This window comes from Panthera tigris, chromosome B4 (assembly GCF_018350195.1).
Source record: "Panthera tigris isolate Pti1 chromosome B4, P.tigris_Pti1_mat1.1, whole genome shotgun sequence".
In the NCBI taxonomy this organism is placed as follows: domain Eukaryota; kingdom Metazoa; phylum Chordata; class Mammalia; order Carnivora; family Felidae; genus Panthera; species Panthera tigris.
This window is the reverse complement of record NC_056666.1, coordinates 67,268,576-67,292,844: the sequence shown is the minus strand read 5'-3', so window position 1 is coordinate 67,292,844 and position 24,269 is coordinate 67,268,576. Positions and strand designations below refer to the sequence as shown.

The window sequence follows — 24,269 nt, the reverse complement described above, 5'->3', positions numbered from 1 at the left end:
AGGAACCCTCAAGTGATGTTGGTAGGAATACCAATTGGTGCAGCCACTGAGGACAACAGTATGGAGGTTCCTCAAAAAGTTAAAAATAGAATTACCATGTGATTCTATTGATATTTACCCAAAGAAAATAAAAACACTGTTTTGAAAAGATATATGCACCCCCATGTTTACTGCAGCATTATTTACACTAGCCAAATTATGGAAGCATGCATCGTCTATTTTAATCCTCATTAACAATTCTATAAGGTAGGTTTTAGTATTCCCATTTCACAGATGAGATTATTTTGCTCAATGAGCCAGTATTCAAACTCTCAAACCAAAAATCTTCTGAATCTAGAACACAAAGGTCTTTTTGGTAACAAATACAATCCACCTTTCTCCACTATCTCCATAATTGAATGCAGTATCCTCTAACTCATACCTTAGAGGTAAGAATTATTTTTACATTCATTACAAAATTCCACAAATACTAAAAGGATCACTTAAAAACATGTGAAATTGTATCAACACTACCTTCTTCTGCTTTCTTCATCAAGTCATCAAGCAAGATTTTTTGATGTTCTTCACCATCATTAAAACTATATAATGCCCATTTCTTCAACAGAGTTTCTCCTTCACCACAGATATCAATTTCCAGTAATCCAGGAAACCATTCTTCCATGAGAGAATCGATGTGGTCCACAACTTGGCCCAAAAGAATACAGCCTACATAATCCAAAAAAGATCTCATTAACACCCTACCCGAACCTCATGTTGCAAAGCTAGAAAAGAGGATCTGTAAGTATAAAAAGAAAAGTTTAGATTTCTTTAGTGGTACAATTCAAAGTTGAATTAATTTCCTTACCTTTTCTACACGAAGGAACTGTAATTTTTAAGAAACTCTCTGGGTGATGGTCTAAGACTTCAGATCCTACCAGACAATAAGCTTCAGGAGACCAATTCAAGTAGATGCCTTGTCGCCAATACATTCTGTTTGGGCGAAGTGCTCGTTCTGAAAGAAGTTTAAATGGACCCAAATGAATCTATTAATCATTAACTATTCCATAAATTAAAGGGGCAGAAAAATCACTGCACATACCACATTTGACTAATAGAACTATATTTGTTTGAAACAAAGTATTGGAATCATTAATGACACAAGTCCTCATCTGTAACTATTATACATGAAATTAAGTATTTTATCCTTAATTTTGCAATGAAATAAACAAAATGCCCAGTAGGTAAGCTAAGAGGGATTTCAGGTTCATGATGTTAAGTAGTTTAATATGTATATTAATAGAAGATAAAGAATCATAAGTAAATTCTTACAACTTTTAAAAGGAGGTTGTTGGCCAGGCTACAATAAAAACTTCCTGAATGTTTCATTTTAATGCAATGTAAATGCAAAAATTTCCTTTTTGACAAACCACATGAACTTATATGAGCCTATCTGTCTTTATCTTGGCTACTCTGAAGTCTTTTGAGCTTCTTTTCTGATTTTCAGTGGCCTTACAAATAAACTCTGAAAATGACATATTAATTTTAATATGCTTTCCCCCTAATTTCTCAAATATTAAGTCTTCATTAAATACATACCTCTTCCTGAAAGCATGTAAGGTGAAATTTCAAGTAATCGATTGATTAACCTTGACCAAAATCCCATTGGAAAATAAGGCATTTCATATAGTCGAATGATAATTTCAGAGTTCTCACAATGAGGGAGCTCTATCACAGGCCTGTGGTCAGACAAACTAAAAAGAAAAGGACATCAGCATTATACAGCTTCATAATACACCCAACCATGTTAACCAAAGTGCTTTACAACTTGAGAATCAATGAGTTGAAGAATAAATATTCTAGCTTATTGCACTTTTTTATAATGTTTTTTTGCTACATGTCCTTTCTTCTTCAAAAAATTCAATGGCTATTTAATCAATTCAAATGCATGCTCAGATGCGTGAAATTTTTTCAGTAATCCTCTTTAAACTAATAAATAATTACAATTAGTCATGCAGAGACAAGTTTGAAGCGATTATATAAAACTTAAAAAATGCAAGTCCTAGAAAAAAAGTATACATGTATTTTTGGAATTGGATATCATGTAGCAATCAATGCAATTTACACTTTTCAACATCACATACCTTATAACATTTCCTACTAATAACATATAAAGCAACCTTCTATAATAAAAGGTTAGAACCAAGGCCTCCACTGTGTTGCCGCTCCCACTGAAAATTCATTGCCATAAATTCTTCTGGTGAAAACTCAGTATCTTCCCAGAACCTGTCTAATATAAATCTCTCAATGCCATGTAAGAACACACATGAACACACACAGAATAATCACTATTTACCTTTAAGTAATTTAAGCAGTGATAAACCAAACTAATTATATACATAAAACAAGTTTCACTGTATCTTTAAAATGTCAAATGCAGTGTTTTCATTAAAAGTAAATGTTATACTTCAGTAGAATGTATACACCAGAAGCAAAATAAAATTAGTACATTTATCATAAACAAAAGTTATTTTGACAATTAAAATACATAACAGATGGTGAGTTTCCACAAGGTAATTGAAATTTTAAGTTTAGGTTTACCTGCTTGGAACCAGCAAATATTCTTCTCCTATTGGCAGGGCAATCTGGAATTTTTCTAGGAGTTTAAAGTACTGTGACATGTAGTTCTTTGGAAACCTCTTTTTCTTTGAAAGAAATTTTTCCACATCTCTGCGTGAAATGATTCCCTTAGGATGTTTTGGATAGCCTTCCACTTTCACTGTCAAAATCTGAAAGATTTAAACTTGTAAATAATCGCTCCAATTTATTTTCTGAAAAGTTCTGAATTTAAAGCATTTTGTATCTCTTTGCTCAGTGAAAATGATCAGAACAATTTTAACATTGTCAAGTACAACATGGGACCTCATTTCTTTACTAGAAGCCCAGTGGGACAACCACTCCTCCACAGAAAATTTATTAAATTAAGGGAGCAAATTCAGATCAGAAGTTATAGATATCCTCTGAAATCAACGAATCTTAAGCTTTCCTAGATCCAATTAACAGATCAATCCAACACCCCTCATCCTTATTATAGTCTCATCAATGATACATTCATAGGGAAATTATCTTCCAGACTGTTCTCACTACAGGTTTGCCACAGAAATGTTACTTTATGTTTATATAATAGGAAATGGTTTCTATCAATGGGAAGAGAGGCAGTACAGTACAGTTTTGTGGTCCTCAAACAAAGCAACTACAGAATTTTGCTGGACTCCACTCAGTCGGAAATAGGTCTGGGATAAAGCTTGAGAATCTGTTTAACAAGAAACTCAGATGACTCTAGTGTAGAGATCATACTTTGAGCTTTGATTATTATCATGAGTTAAAAGTATAAATTCAGAAGAACCCAGGCCATATCCAGGCTCTACTACCATCTCTGTTACCTTGAGAAAGGTATATAACTTCCTTAAGCCACAATTTAAATGAGATAATAACAGTGACTGCTTCTTAGATTGCCAGAACACTGAAATAAGATAACATACGTAAGGCATGCAAAGTGCATATGACAATTTTTAGCATATAGTATGCCCTCATATGTCAGCCATTACTATCCACATATTCCTTGATGAATGAAATGAAATCACATTTCATTTAGCCAAACTAATTTTTAAAAGAGGTTTGTGCTTAATTTCTTTGGTAGATCTGTAACGTTCAAGGGCTACTTAAATAGGAGCAAACATTATGAACATTATCATGCAGTTGGGTGAAACACTAGATTGCAAAATCCTTGGGCCCAGGGACTTGTCTCACTCATCTCTATTTCTCTATTTGATACATATAATGTTTATTGAATCAATGAATGCATGACTGACTGAACATAATGGTGTCTAATGACAATATATAATGGGTCATTAAAGAATACATTGCAGTTGGCACTTAACCGACTGAGCCACCCACGCGCCCCTGTTCTGGCATTCTTAAAGTTTCCTTGTCTCACAACTCACTCTCTATCCCTAACCATATTTTATATTTGCTTTACAGCACTCTACCATCTGACGCTGTAAGAGTTTAGTTGTTGGTTGTTTCCTTCAACTTGAATGTCAGCTTCATGAATGCAGGAAACTTGTTCCCTGCAGAACAATATCAGGAACATTGTAGTTGTCAAGTCAATATTGTTGGATGAGTAAATTCGGGTAAAATGAAGTTTGGAGCATTTTATCCTGGGGTTAGTTTTTTAGACACTGGAGTCAAACTACTTGGTTTGAAATCCTAATACTTCTTCCTGAATATGTAACTTTGGATAAATTATTTAACCTCTCTGTCCATCAATTTCTTCATCTTCAAAATGGGGACTAGTATAGTACCATTAAAATAGCTGTTCTGAGAATTACAAGAGAAAATGTTTAAATTAGCACATAACTAACCCCTTGTATGTTAGCCATTATTGTATACTATTCTAATTTATTTTATTTAGACACATTGATTTTAAAATAAGTGGTTTGTGCTTGATTTTTTAGTAGATCTATGGTGTGCTGCCACTGTTTGTAGTAGATAGTTTACAAATATAGACACCAGTATCTTCTCATCTTCTACATGCATGGTGTTCAATCCTTTGAGAAATTAAATCCATCCATTCTCCTCCTCTTGGATCTGGACGGGCTTTGTGGTTACTCTGGTCACTAGTAGCAGAACTGATATTTTACCAGTTCTGGGCCTAAACTTTGTGAGTACTGGTCATATGAGGGGCCACACAGAGGAAGACCAACATACCAAAAATGTGAGTGTGGCATTTTTAGACTTTCTAGCCTCGCTCAATGAAGGAAGCCAAGTGAATGACCCTTGCCAATGCCATGTGGAGCAGAACCACCCAGCTGAGCACAGTCAATCCACAGAAAAGTGAGAAACAATAAAGTGTTGATGTTTTACCTTAAGTTTACTTGCTTACTCAAGTTTTGGGGTATCTTGTTTCATAGCAATAAAAAACCAAAACACTGCCTTAATTTTATCACCTTTCAAAGACCTAATATTCCTTCATCCTAGTAACTTATAATGCTAACTTATGCACTTATGCAAAAAAGAGAATTTTCCAGATTCCTCACCCAAGTTTTTATCAAGATTAAATTGCCATGCAAGCTTTTTAATGTTCCAGCTGATTAACTCAATAAGTGTATTTCATATTTCTTTTATCATACATTTAAATGAATTTTGTAAACTTCTCTGTGCAGTGATGGAAATGTCTTTAATAAGTTTAGTGACCTAATAGTCTGGGTCACAGAGAGGGTAGGAGGCTCATTAGAGCTTTTGCACCATGAAATTATTTCTGCCCTTCCTTTGATGATTCACGGAGGTGAATACCCCTATTTATTTTTGTTGATGGGTATCAGATAAGTCATTCTTGTTTTCATTTGATTATTTATAGCTTTCATTCTCTTCAAGTGTTCGTGAAAATGACATTATATTTTAATATATTAGCATAAATAAAAATATAGTACTTATAAAATTATTAAAAAATTCAAGTTAATATCATACTGGCTCTTTAGATCTATCTCTCAATATAACTTTGGACTGTTCAAACTATTGACTTAATTTTCACTTAAATTATCATGTTTATAGTAAAACTATGCTGATAAGAGTTTCAACTTAATCACTCTATGAATCTTCAGGGATTTTATTGTGGTAATAGTGGAAGGCTGCTTTTGTTAGAAGATGGTGATTCTGAAACAAATTGCTTCTTTATTCTACTGAAGAAGATACGCACACCCTAATACTACCCACATCTGTACAACTTTAACTATTCCCAATTCACAGGGAAACACATCATTTTGGGGGGCAACTTTAGCCTTTCCTTGACTATATAGAGTTTAGTCATTTTCTGATATAGTGTGGCACACAGGACAATAAAATCTTCAGGGTATATTTAAAACTCCCTTTGCTATATCTGGGGCTCCTGGGTGGCCCAGTAGGTTAAGCATCCAACTTCGGCTCAGGTCATGATCTCATGGCTCGTGAGTTCCAGCCCCATGTCAGGCTCTGTGCTGACAGCTCAAAGCCTGAAGCCTGCTTCAGATTCTGTGTCTCCCTCTTTCTCTGCCCCTCCCCCGCTCATGCTCTGTCTCTCTCTCTCTCTCTCTCTCTCTCTTAAGAATAAATAAACATTTAAAAAATAAAAAAAAAATTTAAAAAACTCCCTTGGCACCCACCTACACATATGTTTTATTTAGCCCCATACCTGACACACATTCTAAAACTACATGGATACATCTTTACAATTTTGAAAAAAATTTTTATTACCTAAAATAATATCCTTAAATTACTAAATAGGTCAAACATAAGATTAGCTAACAGTTACTTCTCGCTTACACTGAATTAGGGAAGCAATGTAGAAGATAATATTGTTATTATCCTTATTTTACAAGTGAAGAAACAAAGGCTTAAAATATTAAGAAATGTCACAGTGTTGGGATGGATACAGAAGAGATTTGAACACGGGTCATGCTGACTACAGAGCTTGTGCTCCAGACCAGTCAACGTTACCAGCTCCATTCTCATTTAGCAGATGAGTGGAAACACACTTTCCAGGGCATATGTTCAGAGGGATGAAAATCTACTTAAAAAATATCTCCCAAAATAGGTATTACTGTCACATTACAATTACCAATTGCAATACATTTCAATATGCTCTCAAGGTCCATGATATAGGATTTAGGCCAAAATGAGTTCCTTCTTCAAATTACCTGCCTTTTTTTTCTTTAGATAAAATTTAGGAACTATCATTCAAAATTATCTGAGAGAATTTAATGACTATTATGGTTTAATTAGAAGAGATGATTCTAATGTAAACAGATAGAATCATTTTAGGGTCTCAGGGAGTCACATGCAAAACTCTAAATTATGCCCACACTCAAAATAGTTGCCAGTGAATACATGTGCTGGAGACGGCCTCCCCAAGCTCTCTTCAGTTCATGATTAAGCTAGATGAGCTGTTCTCAACCAGGGTGATTCTGCACCCCCACCGATGTTTGGCAATCTCTGGACACATTTATGCTTGTCATATTGGGTCAGTACTACTGGCACCTAGAGGGTAGAGACTAAAGATGCTGCTATCATCCTATAATGCACAACAAATAATTATCTGGCCCAAAATGTCAATATTGCCGACATTGAGAAACTCTGAGCTAGTACGTTCTGATTGAATGGCTTTCTGTGGCAAACCTGTAGAGATGCGTTATGCTAACTAATTAAGATAATCTCATTGGTAATTATCACTGGTAGAATAAAAAATCTTTCCATATGAAATATAAATGGAGAAAAAACAGCCATAACCACCACCATCCAAAGTTTTATTGTAAACAATAAACGTTTACAGCTTATAATCCACTCAAGAGTCAAAACTCCCCTCCATGTTGTCCAGTTAAAGGTTTTACATCCATAGACTCAATTTTCTTACGTATATTTGCCCCAAGGATTTTCACAAAGCTTCCATTCAACTGACTATATCAATAACCAAACTAAAGTGTCATAAGGATCTAGAAAAGCACTGTGGAACAGAGTGGTACAACATCTGTTCACAAGTTGGAAACAAAGACATTAAAGTGAACTCTCAGACATTTTCCCTTCTTCCATGAAGCTCTTCTTTATGCAGTCTTCTACATGAACTGCTCTACAGTAGTCTCCATTTATAGGATTTTCTACTTTAACTGAATACAAACTCTATAATGCTCAGTTCTCTGGGTGTCACTTGTTCCTCTCTTCAGTCATTGCCCTTATGCCACAAAAATACAAAATACCAACCTGTGCCATGACTTTACAAAGCCACTTGGGTTCCACAAAATATAAGTCACTTAACTGCAGTGCTGGGTCTTGAAAATGAAGAAGGACCCCTGTAGTAAAAATCAAACAGTGAAACATGGAATCTAGAAGATACAATTATCAAGGGACTTTGGAGAGAATCTAGTCCAACCTCCTCATTTTACAGATGAGGAAACCTCAGCACTGTTGGCGGAAGAGCTGAGGCTAGAACCTGAGCATCCCAGTTTCCAATCCCTAAAGTCCAAGTATTAGAAAGTATTTTTGGAACTACATAAAATGATCATATATAAGCATATCTGAGATAATTGCATGCACTGTCTTTCATATATTTACAAATAATCAAAAGTTCACAAAATGTTTCGGCTTTCTAAACATATTCTACAAGCCATCTTATTTTCAAATATAGTTAAGAAACATAGGATATTGCAGAAAGCTACTAGTTTAAGAATAATGGAGGGAAAGGAACAGATTATAATCCATGTGAAGGTAATTTTTCATACAACAGACTCTAGGGATTAAAAGCATCTTTGCAGTCACTTACCCTAGTACTACAAATTAACTCACACGTTTTTAGCAGGGTTATACTGATCAAGTACACAAACAGCACAGACGCCACTATAAGCATCTTTATCTGTGAGACCATGCTGACAATGAGTGATGCAACAGGCAAGATCTGCCATTCAATAGGTTTACTGTCTCAGGTAACCACTGATTCTCTAAGTGCCCAGTTAGACCATCCCAATAATACTTACCCTTTAGAGTATATAAATAACTTCCACACAGTAAATTCAATCGATACCATGAAAGGATATGGCTTGTGTTTGGGGTCCCAAAGCTCCTCAATAGTTAAGTCAATTTCTAGAACCCACATGTTTTAACTCCTACTCGGATACTTTTCCCACCACTGCCCTTAGATGGTTTCCTAAATGTTTTTTTCCTATGGCATGACATATGATTCAATGTCATTGCACATGATGACCTTTCAAAAGGAAAAAGTCAGTGGTCAAAGAATTCTGTTAAATTTTGAATGCAAATTCTATACAAGGTTCAGATACATTTTTACAATGACTACAGTGGAGTTTTGAAAAAATATGTAACAAACATACTAACCTGATTCATTTAGGAAGTGAACCGCATGAGGAAGCTCATTTTCATCCAACTGTAGCTGATTTTCTTTTACGAGTTGTAATAATCGTTTCCGGTCGATTACAGGAAATTCAATTGGCACATTTTTACGTTCCGATAAAATGATTTTCTCAAGTTCTACATAGCAGTCTGGAATCAGCTGCCCAACGACAGGCTGATCTCGGATCTGTGTAATTACAAATGACAAGCTGTAAAAATCCATTTTATTCATCTGCCTGAAGGTGGCTGGTAAATTCAGTGCTAATAGTTGTTCAGAAAGTGATATATTATTCAAGTGTGATGTAAAACTATTTAAGCTGTGAAGGATAAATAAAATGATACTAAAATAAGAAAAAATATAAACACAGAAGCCAATTTAGAAATAACTATCAAACAAAATAGTATGGAAATATTTATCTAACTACCCCAAAAAATCCATGATATACTCCAGGATAAATCACTAATCATAAAGAAAGGATTTTTTATTTTCTAAGACATTAAACATATATGCAATAGATATGCTACCATAATAAGTCAGGAAGTATTACAAGAGCTTTGGGGCCTTATTTATTAGATGAAAATATCCATGCCCCAAAGTAAAACATTAAATTTTGTGCTTGTTATTTGCAAAATGTACCTGATATGTGTATATTCCATGTCTCCCCAGGAGGAGACATGAAATCTCCTCACCCAAGAAATACTTTTTCATGGACTTTTAAATTTAGGAAAATAATAAACCATCTACACGCCAACAATTTTGACATGAGAGGATGATTTTTGGTCTGTTACATTTACAATACAATCATTGTCTACTTACTTACATATACAAAATAACAACTTTTAAAGAATAGCTTTAAGATGATAGTTTCTATGATAAAACATCTTTTCCAATTTTTTCTTTTTTCCAGGAAAATCTAATTTTAAATAGAAATGCCACTGAAACAACAGTAACTAAAATGCCTCTGAAAACCACCAGGTGGCAAACTCTCCCCATTTCTCAACCCATGTATATATTCTTCTATATTCTTTTTACCTGAGAATTTCTACTTAATTTCTTAAACTTATTATAAACAGAAATTGGGTTTTATCATACACACATGCAAATTTAACTTGCTCTTTTTCTACTCCTAACTAGAACTTTAAGGAGCTTTATTTAAACAGTCATACTATTACTTACATATTCACCTCCAAACAGTCATTCAGAACATTGTTTTCCTATATCCAATGCCCTCCTAGTAAGTTAAATACAATTTCACTAATCTTCACTTTTCATATTCACCTTCCTCATCATTCGTAAATTAAGATAAAATAGAAATTCATATTGAAGTTTGTGTTCTAACTCAAGAAAGAAAACCTACATATGGAAGTAAACAGGGGTTGTCACAGAAAGCAAATTACACAGCAAAGGGATGAACTTTTTATGGCTGAGTTACAGGGCCAGCAAAAGATCCCACTGCTAATGGGCTGGACAAGTTTGAAAGAGGCAATGTTGGCAATGAACTCTGTTTTGTCCTACTTCTCCTTTTAGCTTGATTATGAGGTCCCCAACAGCCAATAAAAAAATTTATTTTAGAGTCTGCAAAGGCACGTGTTAATAAGGGCAAGACAGGGAAAGATTAGAGAAGAGCCAAGAGAGAAGGAGAAAATGAAAAACAAGTGAGAGGGCAAAAAGTGATCTCCAATAAATTCAAAGCTGCTATTTGAATACAATTGAAGCATCTCAAGGAGGAAAGAATATTCTAGTTCTGGCAGGCTAATTGATTCTGGGTGATCCTGAAAAAGCCAGAATTCTACAAAGCAATCAAATGGATTTTCAAACCAAAATGCCAGAATGGTGCAGCCATTAACAATATACATCCATAGCAATATATGGCCATTTCTCAAAGCATTTCTTTTACCTCCTTGTATCAGCCTCAGTGATCAGTCATAAGCTCAGGAGGAAAACAGGTCCTGTTGATGGACAGTGATAAATTGCTTTACACTAAAGCAGTACTAGTCCAGCCAGCTGAACCAACCAGTTTATCCATACTTCAACTAAACTATCCATACTTTATCTATTTGTTACAACTAAATTCAGGCTTTTTCAAAACAAACTTATTCTTGAAGAAGTCTTTAAAAATATGATATATGGTCCAATATAAATGATGAAAATAGGAACTATTAAAACATAGTAAGTAAAAACAAAGTTCTGTATGTATAGGTACAGTCTCAGAAGGAAACCGCCTGCATAAAGAGAATATTTAATTGGATGTCTGAATTTTGTGTATTCATTTCTTACAAGTCACAATACTTTCTAATCCTATGTCCAATTAGAGAGTAGGAAAATTTGCAAATAAATAATGTATCATTCTTCTTACATAAGATGCCACTACTGACCCACCACTGGTAAAACATTTTAGTGATGGTGACAAATGTGTTTAAAGATATAAACATGCAAATTCTCCCCCTGGGCATCACAAGGACCAACACATTTATAAATGGCTCATTAGGTTTTAGATAGGAGCATAATCTGTGAAAATGGAACAGAACTAAGCTAACTGGCCAACACATTATAACCAGGGTGACTGTGTAATTTATCATCCAAATTGGAATGCTTTTGAGAATGTAGTAGGACACTATTAATTATGCTGGGAATGCCCAGGATACACAGGACCCTAGTTATAAGCCATGGCCTTGATCATTAGTGCTAATGAACGAAACCACCAGGGACTAACAATGAAATTCACCATTGTGTTTGTCACATCGAACTATTTGAGGAATTTTCAGTGCATTTTATACCACAGTATCTGCAGAACTCAGGAAAGATTTCTTTTTCCTGCAAGTATTAAAAATAACGTTTCTCCTGGATAACCAACTTATTTGTGCTTTATGAACCCTATGAATTACATTTGGCTTACCAGAACTTTGGAAATCAAAACATAATTTCTAAAATGGAAAACCCAGTTTATATGTACTAAAAATTGTTTAGGCATTGTTGAAAATCAAATTCATGACCTCGGCAACCACATCAAAGAGCCATCTCACAATACTGAGGGGGAGATAAAAAGGTGGAATGGGTATCGTCACAGTGACAAGAGACAAAAGGAACAGCACATAGATCAAAATGCACCTAGAACAGGAACTCTGAAAGAAAAGAGCAAGTGAAACAACAAAGAACAACAGAGGGAAGATGATCCCAAGATCCCAATATTCATGTGTATTCTTTGAATCACCATGACAAAAAGTGAGAAAAAGGGCATCAGAAACGTTCTCAGATTCTCTCAGAAATATTCTCTCAGTCTCCCAGACATTCTTAGTGTTTGTCCTTCAGGATCCTCTAATGATGTTTATTCTCATTTCTATGCATTTGAAATGAGATACGGCATAAGTAATTTTAAAACTGAAAGCGCTTTAATAATGCTAACAACTATGAAAAAACCACAATTTTAAGATAGTTGTTCTTTTCTCAAGACTTCTGACATTTCTAAGCAGTTGTGTAGCGTGAGAGTTAATAAATTATATTTACCCACCAGCCCACAATAGGCATTAATCACGTTACCTTGAAATTAAGACTCTCATTTATGATGGTTTTCCGAAGCTTTGCCAAAGCATCAGATTCCTCTGTGGCATTCACAAAGTGGTAATCTCTTATTGCAGGAAACCCTCGCTTGTTCAGCAGTTCCTTGGTGATTTTACTTATGCAGGCTTTGCGCTGCTTTTCATCGGAAACATCCAAATGTGTGCCAACAAGAATCACAGGGGAAGAAGAAGCACGGGCCTACAGGAAATGATACAAAATACTCTTGTGTTTGTTTTAAAATCAAGACTGCTTATAGTTCTATTCACATTCAGTTTTTATGAAATTCAGTTGAAAGGAAATGAAAAACTCAAACACGTCAAGAAGAAGAAAATGTCAACTGTCTTTCCTTCCTTAAACCTAGGGGAAAAAAATGTAACCTTAACGAAATTTTGAAGTCATTTTTATGCCCCTTCTTATTCCAATTTTTATCATTTTTTTCAGGTGGCCTGTATAAGACTAGTGGTCTGTTTTTCTTTTCTTTTATGCCTTAAAACGGGTTATTCTCTAAGTGTACTTTGGACTTCTAAACAAAATAAGCATTTAATAAACGCAAGACCGTATCAAAGTGACATAATATGGTTTATATTTTCTCCTCCTTATCTGTAAAGTCAATCTCCTGAATTCATTTTAAACTCATCCAATTTGTAGTCTACATGAACAAGAAAAAAAGGCACTAAAGTATCACTGCCACTATTCACTTGGGCTAATTCTGACCAATACAAGGAAGTTAAAAAAAATTACCAAAATTACAAATGAGCTTGTATGCGGCCAAAATATCTGCTAAAATGTCCTGACACACCTTTTTAAGGACTTGACTCACAGAAGAGCCCACTGAAGCTTCATTCAAAGAGCATCACTCCTACTTTATTTCAATTCTAAGAACCAGTACTACATCAAGGAATAGCTAAGGAATAGCATGACAGCAAGGGACAAAATGGAAAAATCACAAAAAGAGATTCCAAATATAAGAGCATATTAATAGGGTGCCATTTAAAAGTGTAAGATCTGAAGGACTTCCTACTAAATCGCCAATGAGGGCATAGCTAATGATTCATGGATTGCTTTTGTTTAGTGTAGTTTATTTTAAATTAGGGAGGTTTGTCCTTCATTTAAGAAATAAAGTGATTGGGGTGCCTGGGTGGCTCAGTTGGTTAAGCATCCAGCTTTGGGTCACGTCATGATCTCACGGCTTGTGAGTTTGAGCCATGCATTGGGCTCTGTGCTGATCACTCAGAGCCTGGAGCCTGCTTTGGATGCTGTGTCTCCCTCTCTCTCTGCCCCTCCCTCACTTTCTCTCTCTCTGTCTCTCTGTCTCTCTCTCTCAGAAATAAACATTAAAAATTTTTTAAAAAGGAAATAAAATGATCAAAAACATTATATATATATACACATTATATGTGTATATATATATATATATCCATTATATGTGTGTATATATATATATAATGTATATATTTTCAATTTTTATAGCTTAAAAGGGTTTTAAGTATCTTTAACATTCATCAATATGGAACACACTATTTTCATGTCACAGCTTAATTACACTAAAAAGTCCCCAACTCAAAATTTTAGTGCTTCCGAGTTTTAAATTTTTTTAATGTTTATTTACTTATTTTGAGAGAGAGGAGACAGAGAGTATGAGCAGAGGAGGGGCAGAGAGAGAATCCCAAGCATTGAGCTGAAATCAAGAGTCAGATGCTTAACCAACAGAGACAGCCAGGTGCCCCCAAATTTCAGTGCTTCCAACTTCATTTTTAAAAAGTGAGGAGATGGGGCGCCTGGGTGGCTCAGTCGGTTGGGCGGCCGACTTCAGCTCAGGTCATGATCTCGCAGTCCATGAATTCGAGCCCCGCATCAGGCTCTGTGCTGACAGCTCAGAGCCTGGAGCCTGTTTCAGATTCTGTGTCTCCCTCTCGCTGACCCTCCCCCGTTCATGCTCTGTCTCTCTCTGTCTCAAAAATAAATAAAACATTAAAAAAAAAAAAAAATTAAAAAAAAAAAAAGTGAGGAGACTGTTTGAAGCAACTGTTTGTCCAAAATAAATTACCTTACACATACAAAAATAAATGTTATTTTCTATTTTCAAACGATTAAAATAAATGTTATTTTCTATTTTCAAACGATTAGAACAGACCACCTTTATATTGAAGAGCCAAGGCTTCATGGCATCGACTTCAGCCTGCCCTTTGCTGAGGTCATAGACAGCCAGGTAGAGGGCCCGCTGGGTCATGAAGTGAGGATGAGTGCTGTAGAATTCCTCACGACCTAAATAAAGATTGGAGCCATTGTTTTAGGTGATAATATCACTATTTATCATACAAAGAGAGAGACAGGAAAACAGCCAACAGACCATGTTTAGAAGACTATACTGGGTTTTTACTAGGGATTGACAAGTTTCAGCATATACGTCAGCTACCAAACCAAGTATTTAAGCTTTAGCTGGCTCCTATTGGTTCCTAACATGTCCCTCCATGGAATTCACCCTGGTGGCAAAGGTTAAAATTAGAAGTAAATGGCTTTGGAATAATTCTGTAGGATCCACCAGGTCTCGTTGCAGTACTGGAACAAAATCTCAGCTTTTAAATCCCTGTCCTAAGTAAAAGATAAATGTGAATAAAATATTCTAGTGAAAGAAATACCTGCAAAATCCCACACATTTAGAATGAGGTCTTTCTTCCCTTTGCCTCTTATTTGGATAGGCCAGTCCTTCACATCTATACCAACTGTGGCGCTTTGCACCCCAGGATCTGATTTCTTGCTTTTCGTTAGTTGCTGCAGTAAGGTGGTTTTACCACTCCCAGTATTTCCCACAATCATAAGTTTCATTCGGTTATAGGGCACAGCCTTTTTTAACCGCTGCTGAAGAAACCTGGTATTTGAAAGACAAAAGTAAAATAATAAGCTGCTTAACACTGTTACTTAAGATATAGGTGAATTCTTAGGTGTTGAAATTTTTAAAATACCAGACTGTTCTAAAATATAGTGCCAAACAGTGCTTAGCTCATGGACCTAATAAGGGCACATGTCTTTCAACACACTGTTAGTGCATATATTTTGTGAGCGATGTTAATGTAGTTGATAATGACTGGTAGCATTATCAAAAAAATGACCTGTTACACTATCACCAGAAATAATCAAAATATGTTTGCAACAGTAATTAGAATGCTAATAATTATGAAGTAATTAGCATTGGGTGTATATACATGTACATATATATGTGTATACATATATGAATTTCTTTAAATAACACAGATAAAACCCTAAAAATTACAAGGTATAAAATTTTACAAAGCCCCTATGACAGAGAATGAAGATAGAGTATATATGCATACTGTTATACTAAACTTTGATAGTGAGGTCTCACTGGATATATTATATGTGCCTGTGTGTGTGTGTATGTGTGTGTGTGTGTGTATATATACTATATATTGTATATATAATGTATACATTCATATATATCATAGATACATATATATAGTACAAATGGAAACTGAGAACATACTGGTTATGTTATAAATTAATACATGTAAACTATTATACTATCAGCAGATAATATGTTGCTTTTTCTAACAATCTTAATGAAAAAAATAATTGAAACTAATTCGAAGTGGTGTAGGTAGCTAAGCAAACCACCTTTAAATTAATACTAGATTTTAAATGTTCTTAAAAATATGTTGGATATAGAAAGTCATATTTTTAACTATGTTGAAATGTTGCCACAGTTTAAAATTAAAGGAGCAAAACTGAGACACCTGGGTGGCTCAGTCGGTTGAGTGCCCGACCTAGTCTCAGGTCATGATCTCATGGTCCATGAGTTCGAGCCCCATGTGGGGCTCTGTGCTGACAGTTCAAAGCCTGGAGCCTGCTTCGGATACTGTGTCTCCCTCTCTCTCTGCCCCTCCCCTGCTCGTGCTCTCTCTCTGTCTCTCAAAAATGAATAAACATTAAGAACTAAAATTAAAGGAGCAAAATAAGTCATATGTCAATTTTAGGGAATATTGACTGATCCATTAGATCCAGAATCTAATAGGATTCTGACCAACATTCTCAAGGATCTGAACAAAAGCCATCATTACTTTTCATGATTTAATTCGATGCTTGAGAAAATACAACCTGACAGATCAGATATTGTGCCTGTTATTATTGAAATCATTTTCTCACATACAACTTACGCTGTTTTGTTTTTGTTTTTTAATTTTTTTAGTGTTTATATATTTTTGACAGAAAGAGACAGAGCATGAGTGGGGGAGAGGCAGAGAGAGAGGGAGACACAGAATCTGAAACAGGCTCCAGGCTCTGAGCTGACAGCACAGAGCCCGATGTGGGGCTCGAACTCACCGACTGCGAGATCATGACCTGAGCCGAAGTCGGACGTTCAACCGACTGAGCCACCGAAGCGCCCCTCTGTTTTTATTATCAATAAGCAAGAATATCCATGGCCCAAATGTCTAGTAAGAAGTCAGCACACTTTGAAAAAGTCATCCTTCAAAAAAGGAAATGATGCCTACAATTTCTAAAGTACTCCAGTCTCCTCTACTCAAAATGTTAAACACATTTACAAGTAGATATAGTGGCTACATCATACAGCATAATACCCTAAAAAGTAGTTCTGCTAAATGTTTACCAAGAATTGAACCCATTTTAATTTGAACATCTATCCAGTTTCAGGAGAGAAAATCATGGGAAACAATCAGGTAGAATAAAAGGTAGTCATGTTTAGTTTAGCTAGTGACAAAGCCTTACTTTGCAAATTAAATCAAGTCTAGGGGAACAGAAAACCAAATCTTTCCTCATAAAAAGATAAAAAGTTAAATGTAATTTAAGAAAATTCAAGCATAAGAGAATTAAGTAAGTATGTAGTTCACTGGTAATTCAACAATGATCAATTATATGCCAGGCTTTGTGTTAGGTGACAAGAATCACACTATGAGTGAATGCAGCCATGGTCCCTGCCCTGCTGGATATTATAGTCAAGTCATGGATACAGAGAGGTGACAAATGAGCTGAAGCCTGCAAGATAAATATAGATAGGAGTAATTTGGTGGAAATGGGATTAAATAACTTTACAAGTAGGCAATAGTAAGACTGACACACTGAAGTGGTGATAGAGAGTAAGATACAGTCCATTAGCAAAGATATTTGAAGTTCATAATGTGTGAAGACCACAAGCAGTGATGTCTGGAGAGCTTTGGTGGTTTCAAAAATGACCAGGGTTAGTAGGTTATTCACCCTCAGGCAAAATTGAAGTTAGTAATTTTATATCATTTAAGTATCTATAATGCTTTAAGATATAACAGACACATGGTAACAATTCACTATATGAAATGCAGCTTGAGAAGTCATTATACTTTGCACTATTTCTTTAGAACATATATTTGTAACTAGAGACCAAATAGCCATAATTTCCTTTTAGAGTCCATTTCTAATGAAAAGCATGGATAAGAAGAGAAAGCCATTCTCTCCACATCAGCTTGGCTAGGAGAAAATGAAAAGCTCTTCAGTGGCACCAAATGAACCCATTTATTAAATAAAAGGCAAATGACACATAGCATATTACCATGAAACAGTACTATGTATTATTTCCTAAATCATAACTATTATATCCATCAAAGTCACAGACTAAAAAACATCTGAAGCAAACTTAATTTTAAAAATGGAAATAAAATTATCTAACCTTATGATGTCTTTGGCTTTACATCCTATATGTTTAAAATCAAAATTAAGACGTAGTTCATCCAAAGGAAGATCCCATATTTTGCTTAATTTCCCCATTTCATTAGGAAAGGATCTCAGTTCCAGATTGTAACTGACATCAAAGGAGGTCAGGTTTTCAAGACAGCCAATCTCAGGAGGAATCTTAATGAGATAAAAAAAAAAAAAAAGGGCAAATCTGTTGGTAGGAAGGAAGAAATGTGTGTTGCCAAGAAACAAGGTGCTTACTAGGAAATGAAAAAGGCTCAGAGAGCCTATCTGCAACTTGAATAATCTCTCAGCAGAATCTGTCATAGTTGTCAATACAAATATATGCAAGTATAAATGACTTACCCAAAACAACATATATCACTTATTTATAATCTTTAAAAACCCATTCTCCCTTGGTAAACATCTCCTCCTCACAACACTGAAAGTAAAGAAGTTTTTTATATTTATCTAAATCCAGTCATCTGTGACTTCAGTCTGTTCCTTTACACTATGTTCTTCAGTAAAACTATAAAGATCTAGTTATAAACTTACATACAACATAATGTTCTAAAAATATAACTAAATGTTTACACTTTAGGTAGTATCCTGGTAGGAGGTCTTTTTATTTTTTCCTCTTCCAAATTGTTAAGCAGTGTGCATTACTTTTACAACAGAAAACAATGATTTGCTGACAAAAAAAAAAAAAAAAAAAACAAGTAGCAAAAAATATTCACAGTTTCTTTTTAATTTTTTTTTATGTTTATTTTTGAGAGAGAGACAGAGTGTGAGCAGGAGAGGGGCAGAGAGAGAGGGAGACACAGAATCTGAAGCAAGCTCCAGGCTGTGAGCTTTCAGCATAGAGCCCGATGCAGGGTTTGAACTCATGAACCGTGAGATAATGACATGGACTGAAGTCGAACACTTGACTGAGCCACCCAGGTGCCCCCACAGTTTTTCTGAACTTAATTCTTTTTGGCTTTCATATACAAAAAAACTTGAAGTTGGCAAAAATATATTTTTTTTCTCGGATGAATGGAAAAATCAGTTTTAGATTTACAACAGAGGCAATGGAGTGAAGCAAAGAAGGCTGACCCACTGGGGTAAAGGGCAGCATGATGGAGGCATGCACAAGTTTAAGAAAATAGGAAAGTCAGCTGAAAAACACATACTGCGTATGGCTCAGCAACAACTTGGGAAATATAGAGTATCTGTGAGTCTGTGATGAGATCAGAGATTTAGTGAAAAATAAAACACTTAGAGCATTACACATATTCATAATTAAATATATATGTCCATATAATTCTTCAAAACTAGAACACAAAGTGATTTTTAAGAAAGTTAACCTACGCTAATATGCCCATTTACTTCATGGTAGGATTGGATGTTATTCAAAGATAAGAAATATCAAACAGATTTCAAAATGGCCAATCCGTGATGTTTTCAAATCACAAAAGCACATTATTAAATCGGCAATCATTTTAAACAAATAGGATGACCTCTTACCTCTTTCAGTTTATTATGAGCAAGATGCAGTTTCTCTACTCTTGACCACACATGTGCTTTTTCTCTCAAGTCCAAGATGCTGATCTGATTAAAACTGAACAAGAGTTCCCTTAAGTTCAAAGATTTCCAGTGTGCAGGACTCGGTAGATATTGAATATCATTGCTGCTCATATCTAAGGACCGTAAGCTAGAACAATACAATGTCAAGATAAAAGCCAAATGAGTGCTTCCACAACACGTGAGATAATATCACAAGCAATTTTCACCAGAGAAACAACTTTAAAACTAACATTATTTATATTTAAGTATGCATGTGTTCTTGTGTGTTCATAGAGACGTATATGGGCTAGAAAAAAGTATGTCTTACTAGGAACAACATTTAAATGAATAAGGAACATTAAAAACAAAACTGAAGCATAATTTCCTTACTTCAGAACCATGAAAATGTCAATCTTAGAATGAAAGAGCAAGTGTTTACCAATGTTTATGATGCATGAGAAATCATAATTAACAAAGGCAAAAATGGTCATTTCTATACAAGATTTATAAATATGCCTTCTACACAAGGGTTACAAATATGTAGCTCCCCGCTTCTCTTTTCAATTTCCCTCGTTACTGGGAGGATTCTTCAGAGGTTATGTCCTGGAGCTAATTAATAACATGCAGGGGCATAACCTTTTAACAGCTTGTCTCAGTATGATAAATATCTCAACACTGAACATGATGTCTTGCATGTGGTAGGCCCAATGCAAATTGGTTGCTTTCATGCAGGAATACACTCCCCAAAGTTTGCAGGAAACGACAGAAAAACACATGTCACATATAAGCGTACATGTGTAGGAAGAATACACAGTCAGTGATGGTGACATATTTGACCATGTAAAGGTTGCCTGGACTTTTGCAGTTATATACTGACCCCTTTCATGCAGCATATCTGAACCATGATGAATTGGTTCTACCTAAGCTCATGTAGTCGTACAGCCTTCTACACCAAGATTCAGGTCTACATGTTTTTGCTCTCATTTTACAATGATCCTGGATTCTGCCCTTAACTATCTCATAAAGATGTGTGAAAATAAGAAAATTAATTGGACTGTTTTAGAGAAAAGATGTGAATATCTAACAAACCATACAACTTAGATAAAGCCAAGAATCACCAGACTGTTCAAAAGCAATCCTTTTTAGCCTCAATGGGAACTTAAGCTGGCAAATGCATATTCTTTTGTTTCACAGAAAATTGTTTTAAAGAAATATATACAAAATGCTAGAAATGTATATCTGGAGATGTTGTCTAAAAGTATAGAGCAATTAAGGACCGAATAATATTTTTAGTTATTTGGGAAGAAACCTTTATGGTAAGGTATCTACTAATTAACTTTCATAAATATTTGACTTTCAAACACATTTTCAGGAACATATTATGGTTTTTTTATTTTTATTTTTTAATGTTTATTTATTTTTGAGAGAGAGAGAGAGACAGAGCATGAGTGGTGGAGGGGCAGAGAGAGAGGGAGACACAGATCTGAAACAGGCTCCAGGTTCTGAGCTGTCAGCACAGAGCTTGACGTGGGGCTCGAACTCACAAACCATGAGATCATGACCAGAGCCAAAGTCAGACGCTCAACTGGTTGAGCCACCCAGGCACCCCAGGAACATATTATGTTTAAAATATAAGACCACCTGTATTCTAGAGGTGCCTGTATACATGAGTTAAGACTAGAAGGTTGAGCCACCAGAGTTTAAGAATTGTGACTTTAGGCAAGTTACTTCATCTCTTTAATAAAATCATATTCTCATTATAAAGTGGAGATAATAACAGCACCTATTTCCAGTTTTATTAGGACAATTAAAGGCAGCATCCACCATTGAGCACTTAAAACAGTGTCTAACACGTTCTAAAGCCAGATTGAAATTAATTATTATATGTCTGTTTGACATCTTCTATGGCTAGATTATAACTAAGCATTATTTGCCTATATACATATATATATATATGTATATATATATATATACGTATATATATGTATATACATATATATATATGTATATATATGTATATACATATATATATGTATATATATATGTACATACATATATATATGTATATATATGTATATACATATATATATATATATTTGCACATATACACTTATGGATTTGGTTTATAATATATACAACACAGTTATAATGGTATTTAAGATAACATAGGAAGCTTTCATTTTTTTAATGAAACTAACTAGAAACATCCCCAAATACCTAGAGCTATATAAATTGTCCTAATCCTCACCAAAAATGTCTTCACCAAACATTTCCTTGCCTCCACAGTCTGGATGAGATCCTCCCCGAGGTACCCTTGTATAACCCTCAACTTTTCCTCACAGCATGTAGCTTAGTTATTGAATGCCTGTCTTTTGAACCTAATTACTTATTCCCTGAGGACAGAGACTGGGTTTGCTTTGCTCATTAGTGAGGGAACCACTCTTTCTCCAGTTTTTACTCAAACATAAGTATAATTTCAAAGTTAATAATATCTTAGTAGCATATCAACCTCTGAGAGCAAGCAAAATTTTAAAGTTAAAATGATAGCCACTATAACCTCAATTGTTTGTAATGGTGCAAACATTAATTAAGATTAAATTGTTTCAAAACAATAGCACCCTAATATAAAAGTTAAAGAAAACACAAATAGCAACTTGGGTGTTTTGCCTAGTAAAAAACAAACATTCATAGATTTAAGAACATTAAACTGAATAGCTTTAGAAATCAATTATGAATTATAAATCAATTGATATGCCTAAATCAAAACCATGTTTCTGAGGGCTTTGTTCTAGCTCATGTGGTTTTAAAATTAAAATAGCAAACTTACTGTGGAAGATTTAAAATTGCTTCAGGAACACATGTAAATCTGTTTTGGGACAATTTTAGGCTTGTCAGAGAAGAAGGCAAAAAAGGCACAGCAGCTAAAAGAAAATAAAAGTGAGATAAGGGACATTTTAATCATTTTAACTAGATTCCCATTAGATTTGACAGTAAGAACAGCTACCAAGGACCTGTCACTTAATTCAATTTCCATTTTCATGCTGACTTTTAAAATAAGGTAATATCCTTACTCCTAACACTGAACATTAAAATAATACACCATCCTTCTAAGAATATTTTCATCTGAAATCTAAACAATTATCTGAACACAAATCTATGCCCAACATCTGTACAGAGTAAAAATTATTAGAATATTCATTCCAAATTATGTGATATTATTATGTGTACATAAATTATAAATTAATTCATATTGCTCCTAAGTAAATATAACAAAACACTTTGAAAACTAATACACAATACAACGTAAAGATAAAAATTCTTTACAGTACCACCTAATAAAGAGTGTTCTATGCAACAACAGTGGATGTTACTTAATAAAAGTATTCTTTGATCATATGATCTTAAGAGACTGGGGAAACATTTAAGTAAAATAAGGTGAAATATCTCAGCGTTCTCAATATTCTCATATATTTTATGAACTTCCAAAAAGGAAATACAGTATGAAGTATAATAAATAAAACTCTGTGGACACAATTTTGGAAACTGAGCAAATCATTCAGCCTATTTTTTATCTGTAAAATAGTGCAGCTATACCAGATGAACTCTGAGATTCTTCAGATATCTAAAGCTCTATGGTTCTATGAAAGTGGCTTGAGAAACTACTTGTTAGCATTTTCAATGGGTTATACTTTCTCTAGCAAAATCTTCAAGAGTCAAAGTGTTCCAAAACACTGCTCGAAGCTGTTTTCCTGAGAGGCTGAAAAGGAACATGCTGTTATTTTTTACCTATATCTGAAAAGTATTTGTGGAAAAATAAATGATTCTCCTCTTAAGAATTAAGAGGTTCAGATGCTGTATGGAAAAGACACTCATAAAGTCAAAGGACTGAAACTATATTTCACGTGGGATTATTTGTAATGGTTAGTGGTTCTGCTCAGATATCACCTTCCTAGGGCATCTTTCCAAATGAAAGACCCTAAAACTACACAGTTGTTGTAGTGCAAAGCAAACAGATTTTTGAACTTGGCTGTATTCAAGTTTCCACTACAACTAGTTAATTCATTCTACACCTCTATGTCACACAAAAATCTCAGTCGATCAGAGATCATACCTATCCTATCCTATAGGATTTTTATGAGATTCAGCTGAGATGACGTATGAATCAAGCCTCAGGTTTCTTGGGATGCTCTTCTTTCCAGATCCAACTTAAGTGTCAGAGACACAGAAACCTTTCCCTGTCTCCACAGTCTGGATATGAGCCTCTACCCCCCACCGAGGTACCCCAGTAGCATCCTCAACTTTTCCTCACAACACTTAGCTTAGTTACTGAATGCCTGTCTTCTGAACCTAACTACTTATTCCCTAAGGACAGAGACTGGGTTTTCTTTGCTCATTAGAGAGGGAACCACTCTATCCCCCATTTTCAGGTCCATAGTAGGAAAATGGTCAATATTCAAGAGGCCTAGAGGAAGGGAGAAAGGAAGAAAATATTATACAAATTTACATAGCTTTTATCATTACTAGCTTCTGAAAGTTCCAACAAAATAAAATATTTTAGGATATGTCAAATTGTATT

At 34.8% G+C, this 24,269-nt stretch overlaps 1 protein-coding gene across 1 annotated transcript in view; it reads right to left on the bottom strand.

Annotated features, from left to right (window-relative positions):
* The window catches only part of LRRK2 (leucine rich repeat kinase 2), a 141,469-nt gene that overhangs the window by 49,557 nt on the left and 67,643 nt on the right, over nt 1-24,269 (bottom strand). Inside the window, exons 26-37 of the mRNA XM_007090797.3 lie at nt 22,521-22,614; nt 19,655-19,841; nt 18,144-18,325; nt 15,109-15,338; nt 14,607-14,734; nt 12,449-12,667; nt 8,896-9,097; nt 7,768-7,856; nt 2,578-2,765; nt 1,576-1,730; nt 845-991; nt 514-705 (exon numbers count right to left, since the gene is read on the bottom strand). Coding sequence (XP_007090859.2) covers nt 514-705; nt 845-991; nt 1,576-1,730; nt 2,578-2,765; nt 7,768-7,856; nt 8,896-9,097; nt 12,449-12,667; nt 14,607-14,734; nt 15,109-15,338; nt 18,144-18,325; nt 19,655-19,841; nt 22,521-22,614 — 2,013 coding nt within the window. The remainder of the gene's footprint in view (nt 1-513; nt 706-844; nt 992-1,575; nt 1,731-2,577; nt 2,766-7,767; nt 7,857-8,895; nt 9,098-12,448; nt 12,668-14,606; nt 14,735-15,108; nt 15,339-18,143; nt 18,326-19,654; nt 19,842-22,520; nt 22,615-24,269) is intronic.